Source organism: Anthonomus grandis, chromosome 12 (genome assembly GCF_022605725.1).
Source record: "Anthonomus grandis grandis chromosome 12, icAntGran1.3, whole genome shotgun sequence".
In the NCBI taxonomy this organism is placed as follows: Eukaryota; Metazoa; Arthropoda; class Insecta; order Coleoptera; family Curculionidae; genus Anthonomus; species Anthonomus grandis.
In genome coordinates this window covers 28,758,223-28,778,474 of record NC_065557.1, presented here as the reverse complement: position 1 = coordinate 28,778,474, position 20,252 = coordinate 28,758,223, and the positions used below count along the sequence as shown (strand labels likewise).

Below are 20,252 nucleotides of genomic sequence, written 5' to 3'. Positions count from 1 at the left end.
TTTTGTTCAGTTTGGCCAATTTGCAAAATACCCGAAGATATTTCATTATCTACATGAAACTTAGGCAGCAATTCAGGCCTATTAGAAAGCCATTTTCTTAATTTAAAACCTCCAGACTCCAAAATAAATGATATATCTCGTTGAAGCTGCAATAGTTCAGCACTTGAAAAGGTTCTGGCCAAAAGATCATCAAAATAAAAGCAGTTTAAAATAATTTCACAAGCCTGCGGAAATTCATGTTTAAAATCTAATGCCAACTGCTTTAGGCATCTGACTGCCAAAAATGGCGACGAGGCGCAACCGTAAGTAACAGTCTGTAGCTCGTAACATTCAATAGAAGCATCCGAGGACTGCGGATCCTTCCATAAAATTCTTTGAAATCGTCGTTCATCGGGATGAATAAGTATCTGACGATACATCTTGGATATATCTGCATTAATGACAAACGGGTAAATTCTAAACTGTAAGAGTATAGACAAGAGATCTCTTTGAATAGTTGGGCCCACATACTGAATGTCGTTTAAAGATAATCCAGTATCTGTCTTGGCTGACGCATCAAAAACTACCCTAAGCTTTGTCGTCAAACTTGATTCTTTAAGAACTGCATGATGCGGTAAATAATAGCATAACCTGGAATCGACGTCGCTGATAGAGAAGTTTTTGACTTTAACCATATGCCCTAAGTCCCGGTATTCATTCAGAAAATCAATATACTCTCTTTCTAAAGACTTATTTTTGTTTAAACGCTGCACCAAAAATGTTAAACGCTTAGCAGCCATTTCCTTAGACATTCCTAATTTGCTAACATTATCCCTAAAAGGAAACTTGACGATAAAATGACCTTTATGATCACGACTATAATTTTGCATAAAATGATCCTCACAAAACTGTTCAGAATCCGAGTATAGCTGATTTAATGTCTCTGGACAATGTTCTAACTCCCAAAATTTTGTCAACTGCATATCAATAACCTCATTTGAAATATCTCTAGAAAAACAAGAAATAACAGTGTTTTCTGAAAAACCAACTTTGTTAAAATTCTTATTAAAATGACCGCCAAAGATCCATCCTAATTTCGTTTTTTGTACAACCGGCAAACCAGGTGAGTTTATTTGTTCATTTAATAAAATACGGTAGAAGATGTCTACTCCTAATAAGATATCAACTGGCCCTGGTATGTTAAAGGAATCATCGGCTAATTCCAAATCAGCAGGCAAATTCCACTGCGAAACATCAAATGACGTCGTGGGTAAAAATTGAGTTATTTTGGAAATAACAAGACAAGAAATAAAATCGCTAAAATGTCCATTAATTGAAGAAATATTTAAATTTATCCTGGAGTTGACGGTGGTCGTCAGAGCCTCACCGACACCCATAACATCAAAATTAATCTTATGCCTCTCTAAACCCAATTTATTTACCAAACTATCCGTAATGAAATTACTCTGAGATCCAGCATCTAATAATGCACGCACAACATACATCGCTCCGTTAGAATCACAAACTCTTATTTTCGCCGTCGATAAAACTGACAACGTCGTCCCCTGTCCACTCGTATGACCAACAAGTGTCGTCATCGGCTCCGCGACTGCTTCACCTGCGTCTGGGGCATCACGCCTATTATGCTGTTGATCGTCCGGAGTATGGCTACTTGATGAATGAAGAAGTGTATTGTGCTTGAGTCCACATTGGCGACAAGTTGAATTACTACAGCAATTTTCTATGGTGTGAGAGGGATTAAGACAATTAACACATAAATTCAATTTATTTACTGCTGAACTTCTAGCTTTAACATCCAATTTTTTCAAGGCAAAACACCGATAGACGGAATGATTTTTCTTACAGAAATAACAAACAAATTTGGCTTGCTTTTGGGAGTTCGTGGTAGAATGGTGACAACGAACTTTATTTTCGGTACGCGGCAACGTCCTTGGCTGTTTAACAGATTCCAATTTTTCTAAAATTTCACATCTTGCCTTTAAAAATGTATTTACATCTTTAAACTGGGGCAATTCACCTGAAATTTGATAAGACTCCCATTCTCTCCGTGAAATTGAATCGAATTTACTAGTAAGTAAATAGACAATCAAAGTGTCCCAATTGTCTATATTTTGTCCCAAACTTTTAAGCGAGCGCAAATTCTTGTTAAACAAGTCATATAACTTTCTCAAATCATTATGCGATTCTTTAGTTAATGCAGGGTACTCAAACAAAGCCTTTATGTAATTAAAGATAATTAATCGTTTATTCTCATACCTGTCAACCAATAGAGACCAGGCAACAGAGTAGTTGTCATTTGTTACCGATAAATTAGCAATAGCCTGCAGAGGCTCGGCTTCTAAATATGATTTTAAATAATAAAAACGCTGTACATCGCTTAGATTATAATTATTATGAATCATTGCAACAAAAGAGTCTCTAAACTCCAGCCATTTTTCATAGGCTCCGTTAAACATAGGAAGCTTTAGATCAGGCAGCTTAACAAACATAGGAGTATGAGAAAATGTTTGAGTTTGAGCTGATGGCTCCAACTGAGAGAAAGTTTGAGGTTGAGCTGATGGCTCCAACTGAGAGAAAGTTTGAGGTTGAGCTGATGGCTCCAATTGAGAGAAAGTTTGAGTATTTGCAGTGCTCTGCACTGTCACCGGTACATCAGGTATATCGTGAATAGACCTTGCAACAATGCTGGAAGTCGCCTTTGCACTTTTACCTGAACTACTAGTATGTGACATATTGCATGACTTAAATTTATTAACAACAATCTTAATTTTACTAATAATAGAGTAAAACTCCTCCTCAAAACTAAGTCTCTCTGAAGATTCCTTTTCAATAATTTCATCAATATTTACATTTTCCTGATCAGCGGCACTCAACTCTACCTCAATGTCATTTTGAATGTCTTCAAACTGGCTCAAGAGAGGTTCGGCTCTGTCTAGGCGACTATGAAGTTGAGTAACCTCCAATTCAGAAATATTATTTAGGTCAAGGGCACCAAAATGGTGTTTAAGTCTTGTCAACTGACCTTTAATACCACCTCTTTTTAATCTAAGTTTGTTTAAATTTGACATTTTAACTATTAAGATATAAATAAAATGTAATTGTACGTATTTCACTAAACAAACCTACCAGAACTGAACAATAAAATAACCCAAATAGACTGACCAAAGTAATAAATGTCAACGGACTTACATGTCTTCCTGATTACCACTTTAGCAATCAAACCATTAACAAACTTGCAAATTCCGGCCTGGGAATTAGCAGTAGTAGGCTCCAAAAATAGCCTCGTGAAGGCGTTGCAAAAATGGCCGCGACAACAGGCACCAAATTTGCCACAATAAATGTAATTTCTACCTCAAATCCGGTTCGTCTGGACCAAAATGAAGGGTTCGATATGGACTGTATAATTTATTTGTAATAACTTTAATATTTATATTAAATACAACCGTAAAAGTAACGACTGGTACATAGGAACGGCGTCGTGGTGTGAGCTTATTGAAGACTCTCATTAAACTGACTACGAGCGGTGATGCCGCTGTTCAAATTTGGCCCTAACAATGACAGACATCCAGAGAAGAACGTAGGCCATATGTACTAGAATTGGTAAATTTTAATTAAATTTTAAATTTTAATTAAATTTTGCGAACTGATGTGCCAGCCAATTGACGACCTATATTCTTCAATCATCGAATCTTTGAAATACCCTAAGTGGATCGAAATGGTGTTTGGATACTAAACGAAAATTCTTTGTATTTATCAACGAGGTGGAGCACTACGCTTTGTTGTTCGAAAGTGGCTTAATGAACAGTTTTCAGAAATGTAGATTGGCAGGCGTGGTGCAATTGAATACCCCCCACGGTTGCCAGATTTAACTATGTTAGTTTTTTTCTTTCAACGGTATTTAAAAAGCAAAGTTTATAAAACCGCAGCTAAAATATTTAAAAATTTAAATAATTGAATTACTCGCGAATATAGAGATATAATATTATTAATAATAATAATATTAATAATCATTCATGTCGCCGGTGGATGTCAAACTTTTGCACCAATAGATTATAAAAAAAGGCATGATTTAGTTGCAAAGATACTGCAGCAAGAGCTCCCAGAAAAACTAAACCTCTTATCAGGAGCCAAGGTATCATATTATTACTATAAACCGCAACCAGTTCTTCAAAATGAGGAACACAAATGGTAGAGGATCGCACTGTACTTATGGACCAACGAGTAAGTAACAATGGCCTGACCTAATACTAATCAATAAAATTTTTAAAAAGACGACCCTTACTGACCTAGCTATTGCCAATAACAACCTATGAGCGAAATATAATGAGAAGATTATTAAGTACACGGATCTAGAGCACCAGATACGAAGACAATGGGAAATGAGATAAGTGCGAACAGTCCCAATTATTGTGTCAACAACAGGAGTAATACCAAAGAACCTAATCGAAACCATAAAACTGCTCAGCCTTAAGGAAACCATCTATAAGCTAATGCAGAAGTCGACGCTATTATTAGAAAGTTCATTGGAAAAGCAGATAATAACCAGTTTAAGGAACATATGTAATTTTAGTTTAAGTATATTATTTGTAAATAAAGGAAAAAATAATAGAGTCCGATAACATGGAAAGGACTCCATCAGAGCTTCATCCTTCTGATATCTGGGATAAGTAAAGGTTTCCTCCCTGACCATGGCGGATTCCCGTTTGGCATGAAATCTGATAATAATAAATTACGTTATAAATAATACTGTAGGGTTTCGTATTCTATATAATCTAATTCGGTTTTACTTAATTTAATACTCATATATATGCATTTATTCTAAACATTAGTTGTAAAAGATGTTCTGACTGTCCGGTCATCTTCAGTAAAATTCTTTGTTTACCTATTTTACTTAAGAAAAACAATAATGAATTATTAAATACCTACAAAGTTAGAGGCATAGTTTGGAAACGTACATACATTATTCAAAAATCACAATTTGAAAACTAGTTGCAATTAAAACTTTAAACCTCTTTTAAATTAGATTAAATCAAAATCTATTAAAAATACAAAAAAAACTTATAAAGCGAATTAAAATGCCAAAAAATAATTTTTCTTGTTTTTTAAATATTTTTTTTGATAGATCAGTCTATTTCTAGATGAATTATCTCTTTGTTCTTTAAAATCAATTTATTAAGAGCTTTTTAAAAATATTTAGGCTCTCACTTTCTCTGATATGTGTTGACAGAATATTAAAAAGCCTAGATCCGCTATATCTAAAACGTTTTTGTCCTATAGCCTTATATGCTTGATTTATTTTAATTAAGTTGTGTCTACCTCTTGCATGATGTGCATGGTCGACTATTTTGAATTGTAATAGGTCAATTCTATTTAGGGACCTCAGAAATCGAGGATTACTAAGTGCCTCCACCTTTCTTGTTATAAAGGATTCAAGTTGTCAAATAAGTTATATCTGCTAGGTTGAGACCTCAAAGACACACTGTTGTAATAGTAATTAAATATTTATTGACTATAATAAGAACACCTTATTAATAAATTCCCTTTGAGGAGCCATTATAGTGGCAATGTAAAACATTACCCCGAAATTATGCTCGGAAGAGGAATAGTACTGGATTTTCGGTAGTTTCGTCGTCTCTATAAATAGGGAGCTATGATTCGGCCATCTTAGTTCAGTCGAGTTAGTGGTGCCAGAAAGTGCTTGAGTAGCTTGCGGTAATTTTTGCCAGTTACTTCAGGTTCGTTGTTGCTGTGGCTGCCAGTTAAGGGGAATCAAACCGGTGCTACCATTAGTAGTATTTCCCATTTGATTTAATGTTTGATATGGTTGAGGGGAAATCCATACGAATTTGAGGATTCGATGCACGGGCCCACTACTCATCTCATTTGCCAGCCTTAACATCGGCTCACTGGGCTCAGATTATTTGGAAGAGGGCTACCAACTTCATCCGCAGCTATCGGGGGCAGAATAATTGCTGTTACTTTAGAGGTTTTGCTATTTCTGGAATTATTTGGCCATACAGAGTGATCTGTCTAGGGCTAGATTTGTTGTACTAGAGGAAGAAAAACTCTCGGTGGAGGTGAGTCATTATATTTAATTTGTTTGGTTCTTACAAGGATGGATCTGGAATACTTACGATAGTTGTATTCTAGGGTTTTCTTTTTAATTAAAACTTTAACTTTGGGGTTTACTACTATTAATAGTCTTGTCCCTGCCTCGTGGGTCGGTTCATCGACTTACTGTGAGTACTGTGGCTGTACGACTTTAACAATCAATGCGGTGACCACTATTTGGAGAGTTCTGCTTCACTGTGGCTATAACATTCAACGCGGCTGCCTCGCGGTGGTTTGAAGCGTACTCATAAAGGGAGAATGTAGGGTGACTTGACCCTACTGGCGAGGCTGATGACACGGATTTACTGGTATCATTACATTCTTTTCTTTTTCTATTATTGCTGATTTCTTTTAATTTATATTTCATACTATATATTCCACAGGGAAATAAGGGAATAGTATTGACATCTTTCTGTTGGCATTATGGTGTTTAATTACGTGATGTCCTCTCTCTAATTATGAGTAACTCACCCTATCCGGCTATAGGGGCCACCATAATCTTGCCATTCTTCCTTTATTCTCTTCCTGGCATACAAGGGTAATTAACCTAGTGTTTTTTTTATTATTGAATTTAATTTCTAAAGTAAAAGAGGGAATTAACTGATTAAGTGTTCGCGAATCAGAGATATACGATTCTCAATATAATAGAGGGTAGAATATTTTTCGAATGCCAAAATGCTTCTTTAAGCTTTTTAATTTAAATGTTAACCCTTTTATCTTTTGTATTAAGCATTAAGTATGATAGATCCACCTTAAGTGGTTATCTAAAGTTATTTCTATTTATTTGAAATGATCTGTGGAAAATATATATTTTTTTGTCATATAATATTATTATTATACTATAGTCTGGTAAATATTGAGTATAGAATGAAAAGGGCATATATTTAGTTTTATGATAACTGACACTCAAATTACTAGTGAACAAGCCAAATATATTTTTAGGATCTTTGATTTAAAGCGTTTAAAGAATTAGAGAACAACGGTCTCATCAGCAAAAGCAATGATTATTCTCCCTAAGCTAGGCTAATTTAACAGGTCATTTACATATGGAGAAAAAAATAAGAGCCTCAATATAGCCCTTTGAGGTATCCTATAAGTGTTTATATTAATTACCACTAAAAGTTTCATTTATTTTTACGTATTGTTCTCTCCCAGCTAAATAATTTTAAAAAAATGTTTAGTGTACCCCGTTTGACAATATTATGTAACTTTCGCAATAAAACTTGATTGTTGACTGTATCGAGCGCTTTGGCTAAATCTATAAATACAGACAGTGTTTTGAGCTCGAGATGGTCATATACCGTTGCGGTTACGATATAGCATCCTCCATAATTAAATCTTTTACAAACGCATATTGCACGTTTGTTAAAATATTATGTTTTTCGAGAGACGAGAAAATCCGGTGATTAACTATTATCTCAAATATTTTTATAAAATTCGAAACCAGGCTGGTAGCTCTTTAGAGAATAGCTCTTTAGAAATATCTTCTGTTTCCAAAATTATTTATTATATTCAAGTATTACTTTTTTATTACTATTTATTAAAGTCTTTCTAATTATAACAAAAAACTCATTAAAGGCATTAGCGAAGCCTGTAGCTTGTTATATGGTCTATCAACAATCTCATCCGTAAGTATTTTTAGTTTACTTTTTTATTTGCAATTTCATTCCTTAGTTGTTAAAGTCCTTTCGAATTTTTATTATTAAGTTGTATTATCTTATTAAAGTAATTCTTTTTATTTTTCTAAGTTGATTAAGTGTTTATCAACATTTGTCAATTATAGTTTTGTCGTAATTCTTGATTTGTTTTGTCTTTCAGCAAATCTTGGTAAAGTAAGTCTCATTTCAGAATTGATTCCGTTAGCCCTGCTATCATCCAATTCTTTGTCTTTGATACTGTACTTTTTTAACTTCTGTATATGCCAGAATATGACTAGAGATTTTAGAGATAAGTATGTCAAAATAGTTTTCGGGGTTCCCTTGCATGTATATATCTTGCCAAACTTCTGTTTTTATTTATTCCTTCATATTGTAACATTAAGTTTTTCTATTTCTTGGTCTTTTTTCCTAATATGCTCTGCTTACTATAGTTAACAACAGTAAATAATGGTCCATACAGGAAAAATATCAGGTAAATTGTCTTTTACATCCTTAATAAAATTTCTGTTTTTCTGAGGACCTTAACTGCAGCAGAATCTACTTTCAAGGCCAATGAAAGGGCAGTGGCCTCTGGATAACCAACCAATTGCTTCTGTAGCCGCATCAAACTAATAGTGACAAATATTCCATGATTTAGTACTATCAAATTGAGATGTATTAAGGCGCATTGGTCCAACAGAATTCATATTGGCACAAACTTCGCTCTTATGATCCACTGCTGATGGTCTATATGGCAGCTCATCGATAGTGTTGACGTGAAATGTTGCAATTTTGTTTTGAACTTCCTCTAGGATAAATGTTATCACCAATTAGTACTTTTAGAACTAGTATAGGTTAAATGTCATCACCAATTCATCTCTTACTACTAATGAGCTTGAAGTTTGCAGATGCATTAAAAACGTCAAAGTAATTATGATTTATATTTTAATTTTTTTTTTCAATATTTTATTTTGAAGTTTAAAAAGCAGCTTCTTGTATAAGTTTTTGGTAATATACCTGAAGCATCAATTGTATAAATCCCTTTAACTTAACTCAAGTGCTGAAAATTCATTTTGGTATTTCCGACATTACATTGAAAAAAAGTAGTCATAGTAAAAATTATATAGAATTGTAAGGTAGAGATAAATATATGTATTTAATACTGTTTTATTAAAATTATTTTCAGCACTTTAAACACAAATAGAGTTTCTGCAATTTACACAAGAATAAAATTTAAGAACATTAACATAGGCGCATGCTAAATCGAAATTCTGCATACTACTTTAACATAATGCTTACTAAATTATGCAATTTACCTGAACTTTAATCTCGTCTGCTAACCATCCAAAAATGAAGACTTGCAATACCAAAGCAATTAAATAGGCAAGCAGGAAAATAATGTCTGAGGAAATCTTTAACTAAAATTAATTTAAAAAAATGATAACTGTTAAAAGAAATATGTACTGTTTCTGGTATTATTTGTACTAAAAGAGGATAATTACACTTTATGATTTCAAATTATTGATATTCATATTAGCATTAAAAAATGAAAATAGTAGCTTCTACATATAGAGCTATATATTGGTAGATAAAATTATGCAAATAATAATAATAATAACAAAAATAGTAATAATAATAATAAATGGCTTATATTATGGAAGAACAAAATTAATATTATCAGTATACGTTAAAGGAAAGTTGATAAAACATATATAGTAAAACTATTTTTAAAAATGTTTTTTCCAAAATTTTTAACCGAAATAGCATCTATAATTTTGTAGAAAATAAATCGGATACCTAAAAATGACCATGCCAAGTCTGAAACTCGACCCATCTCACTGTCTGTAAAAACATATATTGTACATAAATAAAAATTCAGAGTAGGCCGGTTGGTAAATAACTTATTTAATGTTTAAAAGGACATTAATTTAATGTTATTATATTTTTAATTTAAGGAATATTCTCAAAATTTTAAGTTAGTATTTAAAACAATACCTAAATTTTCCTTATAATATCTAAATAACTTACATTTTATAAAGAGACATAATACCCAACCTAATTTAAATTAATTTTAAGGGAAAAGCTTTTTTAGGCCAAAAAGTCATAGCATTTGATTTTAAATGGTGAAGGATAGATCCGTAAAACTCTTTAGATATTATTTGCACTTTATTAGGAAATAAAATAATTATTTATAAGTGTTGCTTCAAGCTAAAAATTTATGAGACTAACTGAGAATATGTTTTTAACAAAAGAAAACGTTTAGGATTTTTCCAAATAGAATATTATGGTTATTGGTTTAATACTTATGTAATGCTTCTCTTTCCTTTACTACCGATTTTCTTGAAAATGGTCATCTGAATCAATAAAATGCAAAAGGCAACATTGTTACAAATATTGTCATTGTCAACTCACTAGTTGTATATACATTTCAATTGAAGAGTGTTATTTCAAAAAGGGACATGTCCACAAAAGTTCAAAAGACGTTTTATACTGATTTTTCTATCATTCCTATCGACTAACGCCTTCAAATCGTTTCAAAAAAATACTTGTCCCCGTTAAATTCCCATATGAAGATGTTGTGTTCGATCAAAACTAGACATGTCCGCCTCACATGAAAGTTAAATCTGTTTTATTCAAAATCGGACAAGTCCACTATTATTTCTTATGGGCAAACACCGATTTTAAACGCATCTCGGTTTAAGAGTAGGGAGTGGGAGAACCGCGAGTTATATGCCTAAGAAGAGCTGACTCTCCAGTGTAAATCTACCCACTTGCGTGGTTGGCTACATCAGTACTTTTTGCATTATATAAACCTTAGATTTTAAGTCGCTTCATCTCATTGTCTCTGTTGCTGCATGTTATACTGTCAGTTTGTACTTTTAGAAATAAATTGTTTTTAAAAAGTCTCCGTGTCGTTCAACGTTCGTATTTGGCGCAGTCGGTAGGATTGTGCCCTAGTCGTCAAAGTCGGAAAGTCGGTCTACAAAATTTTCGTACCGTACGGAAATCGTGCCGGAAAACAAAGACTTCTAGGAGTGTTTTCCAACACTAATATTGCAATCCAGAAGAACCAGCGACACCTGACACCTCTGTAGGCAGATTCAAGAGATCACGGGAAGAAGAAGTCACGCAGTAAGTGCCTTTTCCTTTCACCTCTATAAACCCTCTGTTTAAGGAATTTATAGGGATATTTAGGGATTTTCGCGAATTAAACGCATATGGATTTTATTTCCAGCATATTGAATGCAATTTTAGTCGATAGTTTCAACGAATTGATCGTATTTAATTTTAATCTCAAGCGCATGGATCGCATTTAGTTTTTAGAACATTTTATCATTTTTATGAACGATATAGAAGAACTAAGTACTTCACTCAGTGATTTATCTTTAATAGAAAAACTTATAGAAATGATTCCACCATCCACTACCCCCAAAGTAAATTGGGATCTTTTCAGATCTAAATTAAGCAATATTAAGCCTTACGATGGTGATTGCAATAAGCTTAATAAATTTATTAGTAGGTGCGAAAGCTTTATTGATAGTTATAGGAACCTCAACGACGAGGAATTAAATAAACATATATTCGAATGTATCCGAGAAAAATTAATAATAAAGCTGAAAGTTTAGTCGGTAACCGCGCCGAAATAACTGATTGGTTTACTTTACGTGATGCTTTAATACAATGCTTTTCAGACCGTAGAGATCTGGATTGTCTAACTCAAGAGTTAGTTAGAACCAGACCTTACAAAAATGAACATTTATTAAGTTTTGGTAATAGGCTTCAACTTTTAAGAAGCGATATTGCTCAAAAAATAGGTAATGATTCTAGCTATAGTACTAATGAAAAACTTTGCCACATTAAACAATATGAAAAAACTGCCCTAAACACTTTTATTGCAGGCTGTACAGGCATTCAAAAAAATAATATGCATCTAAAAAGACCCGCTAGTCTTGAAGATGCAATGGCCTATATTAAAGAGTTCGAAAATTTCGAAAGCCTTTATGGCAGTTTCGAAACAAATAAGTTTCAAAAATCTAGTCACAATGCTAACAAAAATGCATATAATAACTTTAGGAATAGTAATCCCCCGAGTAACCCTCAGTCATATAATAGGCAAAATTACAATAACTCCTTTAATTCACAACCCAATCAACAGTAGTTCGCTAATCAACTCAGTTGCACTAATCAATCAAACACCACAGTTCGCTAATCAACATAATTCTTTCACTCCACAAATGCAAACGTCCCAATTTCCAACTGGCCCTGTTAACATGCCACCCCCAACACAGTTACCACCCCAAAAATACTTCACAAACAGTCAAGTTTTTGGAAAACCAAAGAATGTTTTCAAACCCGGTCAAATAAATCCGCGGGACTTACCAAAACCAGAACCAATGTCCACCACTTCTAGAAATCCTTCTATGAGAAGTTTCAGACCACCCCCACAGTATAGAAATCGCAACTATTTCCAAACAAATCCAAATGTAAAGCCCAACTTCACATTCCAGGAATTAAATCACCAGGAATATCCTGATGAATCCTCTGGAGACTATTCTGATAATTATGAAGGCGCATACTGCACCAATTATGCTGATAATTGGGAAACAGAATATGCTCAAGACTATTTTGATGAAATTGATCAAAATTTCGAATTAAACAAACAAGAGAAAAATCTCCAACATTCAAATGAAATTTATAATACTGACTCTCTAAATTTTCAAAACCTATCCATAACAGACCCAATAACATAGTAGAAATAAATATTTCTTCTTATAACTCGCTACCCTATCTTGTAGTTAGTTCCCCCAAAACAAAATTGTTGATCGACACTGGTAGTAGTAGATCAATACTAAAACCATATATTGCAGAAAAATATTTCCCGAATTGTATATATAACTCTAAAAACATAATAAAGACAGCTGTAGGTAGCAAAAATACTCAGTATCAAGCTACAATCCCTTTACTGTCAGAATATGGAATCGACCATAAAATAAATTTTATACTTTTTGATTTCCATGATTATTTTGACGGAGTAATCGGGCTCACCGATTTACTAAAAACAAACCTAAACATTGACTTTAATAATCAAATACTTTGTAACAGCGAAACAACAATACCATTTAAGTTTCGACGACCCGAGGACGTTAACATCACCTTATCTTTGAACCCTCACGAACGCACATTAAAAAGTCTACCTGTTTCTGTATACGAAGGCGAAATATTAGTACCTTCGATGTACTTTGATCAGCTCTTTATCCCACAGACACTTAGCTGTGCAAAAAATGGTCACGCAACCCTTGAAATAATAAACAATACTGATAAGATTATTAATGCAACTTTAAACAGACCAATTAATGTCGAACCTTTTGAATCAGACACTTTTGAATTTTTCTCATACGAATGTATTAAGCAAATTTCAAAAAACAAATATTTTCAAAATTCACCATGTAATAACGATATAAAAAATCTTATTCGTTCAAAGCATATGAACTCTGAAGAATCGCTTGCTATAATTAATTTATGCACCGAATTCAAAGATATATTTTATAAACCAGGAGACGAACTTTCCTTTACGTCCAAAGTAAAGCATGAAATAAAAACTAGCGATGAGGTCCCTGTACACACTAAGTCATACAGATAACCCTATGTCCACAAGGATGAAATAAAATCCCAAATAAATGATATGCTCGAGAAAGGAATAATTCGACCTTCTACTAGTCCATGGAGTTCCCCTATATGGATCGTGCCTAAGAAATTAGAGGCATCCAATCAACAAAAATGGCGTGTTGTCACTGATTACCGTAAAATCAATGAAAAGACAATAGACGACCGTTATCCAATCCCTAATATCACTGACATACTTGACAAACTAGGACGTTCACAATTCTTTTCCACCCTTGATTTAGCCAGCGGGTTTCATCAGATTGAAATGGCACAGAATTCAATCCAAAAAACCGCTTTTTCTGTAGATAACGGGCACTATGAATATCTTAGGATGCCCTTCGGCCTTAAAAATGCCCCTAGTACTTTCCGACGTGTAATGGACGAAGTTCTAAAAGATCTTCAAAATAAAGTATGCATGGTATACATGGACGACATCATCATTTTCAGTACAAGCCTCCAAGAGCATCTTCAAAACCTCAAACTTGTGTTTTCTAAATTAAGAGAAGCCAAATTAAAAATCCAAATCGATAAATGTGAGTTCCTCAAAAAAGAAGTTGAATTCCTAGGTCATGTTGTGACACCTCAAGGAATTAAACCTAACCCCAGAAAGATTTCAGCAATCCAAAACTTTCCAATCCCTCGAACTCCAAGAGAAATTAAACAATTTCTAGGCCTACTTGGGTATTACCGCAAGTTTATTAAAAACTTTGCAAAAATTACAAAACCCCTTACCCAATGCTTGAAGAAAAACGAAAAAGTAATCCACAATAAAGAATTTATTGATTGTTTCAAACTTTGCAAATCCCTTTTAATTTCAGAGCCGGTATTAGCCTACCCTGACTTTACAAAACCATTCGAACTTACAACAGATGCTTCGAATTACGCCATTGGTGCCATATTGTCTCAAAATGGACACCCAATTAGTTATGCTTCCCGCACTTTAAACCCAGCGGAAACAAATTATTCCACCATCGAGAAAGAGCTTTTAGCCATAGTCTTTGGTTGTAAATACTTTCGACCATATTTATTCGGTCATAAATTCACCATACTATGTGATCATAAGCCCCTAGTGTGGGTTTACTCCCTTAAAGAACCAAATAGTCGATTAGTTCGATGGCGACTCAAACTCGAAGAGTTTGATTATTTCATTAAATATCAAAAAGGCAAACAAAACCAAGCTGCCGACGCTCTTTCAAGGAATCCAGAAACTAAAAAACCCATAGATTTAAATGCCCTAGATACCTCCTCTATTGCAAACGAACATGGCGATATAGACGAAACAATAAACCGATTTTTACGAGCATCAAACGATCTACCTGTACTTGACGACGATGAACTAGCATCCATCCTTGGCACTAAAAAGTCGAGTAAAATAAAAATATTACAAGACATTCGAGTTTCACCAAGAGGAACTATTGAAGATTTGACCCAATCACGACAATTCTCCCCAAATCCCGAATTAGACAATTCAGACTTAGAGACTGTACATACATCTCTTGAAAACCCAATTTTTAATTTTCCACTTACCGAAAGAATACTCAACGGGTATAAAAACCAAGTTCTCCTTACCGAAGGTGATATAGAATCACTCAAATGCCAAATCTCACAGGTATTTCAAAATACCAGGATTCTAGTAGTCATCCCTAGAAATAACCTAATTCCTAATATAATTCGATTCTTGAAAGAATTTATCGAGCCAAAACGTTTATACGCATTTTATTTTCGAACGGAAACTCTAGCTCAAACCTTTACAAGAACCATACAAGAACTCTTTGTAAACTCCTCCTTTAAGTTTGTTCAAAGTACGATATTCCTAGAAGATATCGAAACTCAGGACGATCAGCAAGACAAACTTAGACTCTATCACACTACTAAGACTTGCCATAGAGGAATTTCAGAAATGAAATGTGCTCTAACTGCTAGATTTTATTGGCCCAAAATGGTTGAAGATATCGAACAATATGTTAATCTTTGCGAGATATGTCAAAAGAATAAATATGACAGGAATCCACCCGCCATAAAATTCAATCTGACCCCTTCTACCTCGAAACCGTTCCAACAAATTCATATCGACTCGTTCAAAATCAATAATGAATCATTCTTGACAATAATCGACGCTTTTTCTAGATATGGACAAGCTTATCATCTTAAAAGCTTAACAGGCCCAAGCATCATAGAGTGTTTCCTAAACTTCATCTCCCATCATGGTTTACCTCTTAAAATCACATGTGATCGTGGAACCGAATTCAAAAACAAGGATTTCGAAGACTTTTGTCAATTATATAAAATAGAATTGCATTACACTACTGCTAAAAATAGCAACTCTAACTCTCCTGTGGAACGATTCCATTCTTCCATAATCGAAGGTTGTCGTTGTCTTAAAGAGGAACAAAATCGCCTCACAACTGAGCAACTTATGAAACGTGCTATCCTAGGTTACAATAATTCCATTCATAGCGTAACCAAATTTACTCCTTTCGAAATCATCAAAGGTCACATAAATGATACTAATCCTTTCGATCTTAACGACCACATAATTGTCTCCGACTATGTTCAAAATCATAAAGAAAAATGTCAAAAGATTTACGATAAAATAGCAGAAAACAACCAAGCTATTAAAGAAAGGATCATACCTAAAAGAAATGAAAGTCGTGAAGAACCCCCTAAATTCGACGTGTCTAAGCCCGCTTACATTAGAACTAAGTTACGAAGTAAAGCCCTTCCTAAATTCAGGAAAACTATAATAAAAGATCAGTCCTCGATAAAGTTAAAAACTAACTCGGGAACTTATCATTAAAAACTTCGCACGAAGACCAAAAATTAAACAAAATCAATCTTTACAGGACAGAAATGGACCTGAAGATCTTTCCAATACTGACACTACTGATAACGCAGGTACTTCAACTGACACACAGCGACGACGTTAAATTAACCCCTATCAAAAACCCCATACTTCCTATTTCATTAGGACCATCTAAGATAATTTACACTAAACACACCTTTCTCCATTTTATTGACACACACTTGCTAAAACAACAACTAAATAATATACAAGTATATTTTAACAAATTAAAGGCTCAAACCTCTAAAGGAAAAATTAAATCATCCCTTAAATTTTATTGGCCTAACCCATGGCTTGATACTCAGAACCGAGTATTTAATTAATATTACTCAAAGTAAATTGCTAAATCTTGAACCCACAGGCAGGACTAAAAGAGGTCTGCTCAACATAGTAGGGAAAATAAACAAATGGTTATTTGGCACCCTTGATGCCGACGATGAAAAATACTATACTGACGCGATAATAAGTTTGCAAAAAGATAAAGACAATTTAGTCAAGACGGTAAACTCGCAAATGTCATTGTCAAAGAAACTTATTGATAACTATAACTCCACAATATCTAGTCTTATAAATAACCAAATTAAGTTAGAAAAAGGGATCAACATGCTACAAATGTATATAGAAAATGAAATAAATAATACGTATCTTTATATTTCTTTCGAAGGTGTAATTTCTCAAATCAATTTAGATTGCCAAAACTTAATAAACTTTTTGGATAACCTAGAAAACGCCATCACCTTCGCAAAGCTTAATGCTGTACACAATTCTGTAATTTCGGTAAACGAAATCAGAGAAATGATGGAATGCTTGGAAACTATTTACGATCCTAGAGCTTTGCCAAATTTTAAGAACATTCTTTCGTACTATCAATTCCTTGAAACACAAGTAAGTTTTTCAAGTAATAAAATAATTTTCGCAATTCATGTCCCTATATTAAAACTTAAACAAGCCACTTTCCACCACCTACTTCCTATCATACAAAACAATTCCGTCATTATTCCAAAATACGCCTACCTGGCACAAGAAGAAGTCGACATCCAATTCGAAGACAGCTTATGCCCAGAAATCGAGAAAACATTCTACTGCCTAGAGAACTTTTACCCTCAGGATAGTTGCACTATTGAGTTGTTGGAAAAACGTCCACCAACAAGTTGCACACCCCTGCAAACCCATCTTGTTCAACCCCTAGCTAAACAAGTTACTCAAGGACAATTCTTAATCATCCCAACCAAAAACACACAAGTCCTTACCAAATATACGACGGACCAATATGTAACTCTGGAAGAACCTACCCTTATCCAAGTTCCTGCAAACTGCGGAATAAAGCTTGATGGAAAAACATATTCCAACGATATCAAACTAGTAAAAGGGAAACCTTTGGTACTACCAGAAATCCAGGATTACAAACCCCAAGTATCCAGACCTTACAAGTTACCCAATATAAGTCAAGTCAACATACAAGACTTATATGAACTTAGGAGCCTAGCGAACCAGCTACATCCCATTGACGACGTTTCACCGATCCAGACTTCAACAATAATCAACAGTACCCTGATTATTGTCATTATTATAATCATAACTTTACTAGTGGTTGCCCAGAAGAAGCTGCTTCCAAGATGCCAGAAGCCAAAACCTGGACCTGCCACTTCCAACCCTGAAGAGCCAGGAGAGCAAACACACTCCATTATGTTTGCCTCTTAAGGAGGGAGGAGTTATATGCCTAAGAAGAGCTGACTCTCCAGTGTAAATCTACCCACTTGCGTGGTTGGCTACATCAGTACTTTTTGCATTATATAAACCTTAGATTTTAAGTTGCTTCATCTCATTGTTTCTGTTGCTGCATGTTATACTGTCAGTTTGTACTTTTAGAAATAAATTGTTTTTAAAAAGTCTCCGTGTCGTTCAACGTTCGTATTTCGCGTAATCGTTGTATGCACATCTCGCTGGCGGTTTTTCGGGTTTTTTAGTTTTCTTTGGTTTTAGTTACGTAATTACGATCGACGAGTCTGGATAAGAGAAGAGGTATTATTATCGTTTGATTACTGTGTTTCGCTGTAGTTTTTAGCAGTGTGGCGTTAGTTTATCGGCGTTTTAAAAATAATTTAAGTTTGTTGTGGGCGTTTTGAAAAGTTTCGGTAGTTAGTATGGATGTCAGAGTGGGAAATATTATTGTTGGCTGTACAAAAAGGAAGCCTAAAGTTACAAAAGTGAATATTTTAAAACGACAGAGGTAAATTTTTGTTTCTTACTCGTACGTGCATTATAACGTAGATTGTGCTACCGCAACCTGATAAGATTTATTGTACCTATCTTTTTTTTTTGTTCTAGGTATTCTGATCCATGTGAACATAACACCAATTCCTTGAAATGTACCTTAGTGAAAAAATCTGATATTTTAAGAGCAAGACAAAAGTTTTTCCAGACACCAAATAAAATATTACAAAATCAGAAATTATGTCATCTTCTGTCTGTTTGTCCGCCGAAAAGGAAGAGACCTAGGGATGGTGTAAACGAAGAAAAAAGAAAGGCCAAAAGTATGATTGTTTCTTATTTCTTTCCAATTCGACAAGGAGAGCAATTTTTGATGGTGCCCGTTTGTAGGCAGTTTTTTGCTTTAGCCTTTAGTGTTTCAAAGAACCGAATACAGACTTTAATAAAAACCGTACAAGACGGAAACGTTCCTAAAGAGAATCGGAATGGTGACCGTTATGGCCACAAAAATTTGGACAAGAAGCAAAAAATTCGTGATTTTTTAAATAATTTGCCAGCCACTGAAAGCCATTACAACCGCAGTAAGTCCTGTCATGTTTACCTCTCTTGTGAACTAAACTTGAACAAGCTATGGAAAATATTCAGCGATAAACATACCAATTTCCATGTGACAAAATCAATGTTTAAAAGAATTTTCTATTTTGAATTTAATATTGGGTTTTCGTCGCCGGCATCCGACATCTGTGGGACTTGCCTAAATTTGAAAAATGCCATAAAACAAAAACCTGAAAACAAAGTAAAGTTAATGACAGATCTTAGAATCCATAAAATGAGAGCTAATGAATTCTACAAACTGTTTTCTACAAGCCCTTCCAAAATTCTACATCCCCTTCCAAAGACCCCAATCCAGGATGCGTTCTACTTAAGGCAAATAAGTTTCTACGCCTTTTGTTGCGTTGATGTATAAAATCACCCTAAATTCTATACCTGGACAGAGAATCAAGCAGCACGCGGGTCAGTGGAAATTGGTTCAGCTTTACTTAATCATCTAAGGTCCATGAATCTGGAAGACGTGGAAGTCGTGAGGCTGCTTTGTGATGGTTGCGGGGGCCAAAAGAAAAATGCCCATGTTGTTCATATTTTGGCCTATTGGCTTCAGAATGAGTCTCCTAATGAAGTGAAGGAATTGATTATGCATTTCCCCGTGAGAGGCCATTCTTACCTGCCGGCGGACCGAGTGTTTGGTCGCGTTACAAGAAAATTTTAAAAACTTACCATCATTGCCAATCCCGATGAATACATATCAGTATATTTCGAGGTGGGTGAAGTGAAAAAAATAGGAGTTGACGGGAAGTTGTATGATATCAAGGAACCTCAGGGGTCATACAACATAGTGCCGGGGATAAAAGATTTTAAAAAGATTTCAATCAAGAAGTTTCCATTAAGAAACAACCAATTTACAATAAAATACTAAGGATCTTCATTTTTTAGATACGAGGACATGTCGAATTCTCACGAGACCTTATTGAAAAAAACACAGACGGGAAGAAACACAAAACTAAAAGAAAAAAAATTAGAAAATTCAGTTTCAAACGAAAAAAAAATTAATGTGAAGACGCTTATTCAAAAACAATTTAATAATGAAGAAGTGAAGTGGTAAACTATACCTTAGTAAATTTTTTTTTTATTTAATTCTTGAAGAATGTTCAACCGAGGACGCAGCAGCTGAAGAAGGTGAAAATGAAGCAGAAGAGTACGACTGCTTAGAACCTGACAATGACATACAT

The 20,252-nt window shown here is 34.2% G+C and overlaps 1 protein-coding gene across 1 annotated transcript in view; it reads right to left on the bottom strand.

Annotated features, from left to right (window-relative positions):
• LOC126742637 (odorant receptor 49b-like) overlaps positions 1–20,252 on the bottom strand; it is a 60,272-nt gene that overhangs the window by 26,006 nt on the left and 14,014 nt on the right. Inside the window, exon 3 of the mRNA XM_050449370.1 lies at positions 9,065–9,166. Coding sequence (XP_050305327.1) covers positions 9,065–9,166 — 102 coding nt within the window. The remainder of the gene's footprint in view (positions 1–9,064; positions 9,167–20,252) is intronic.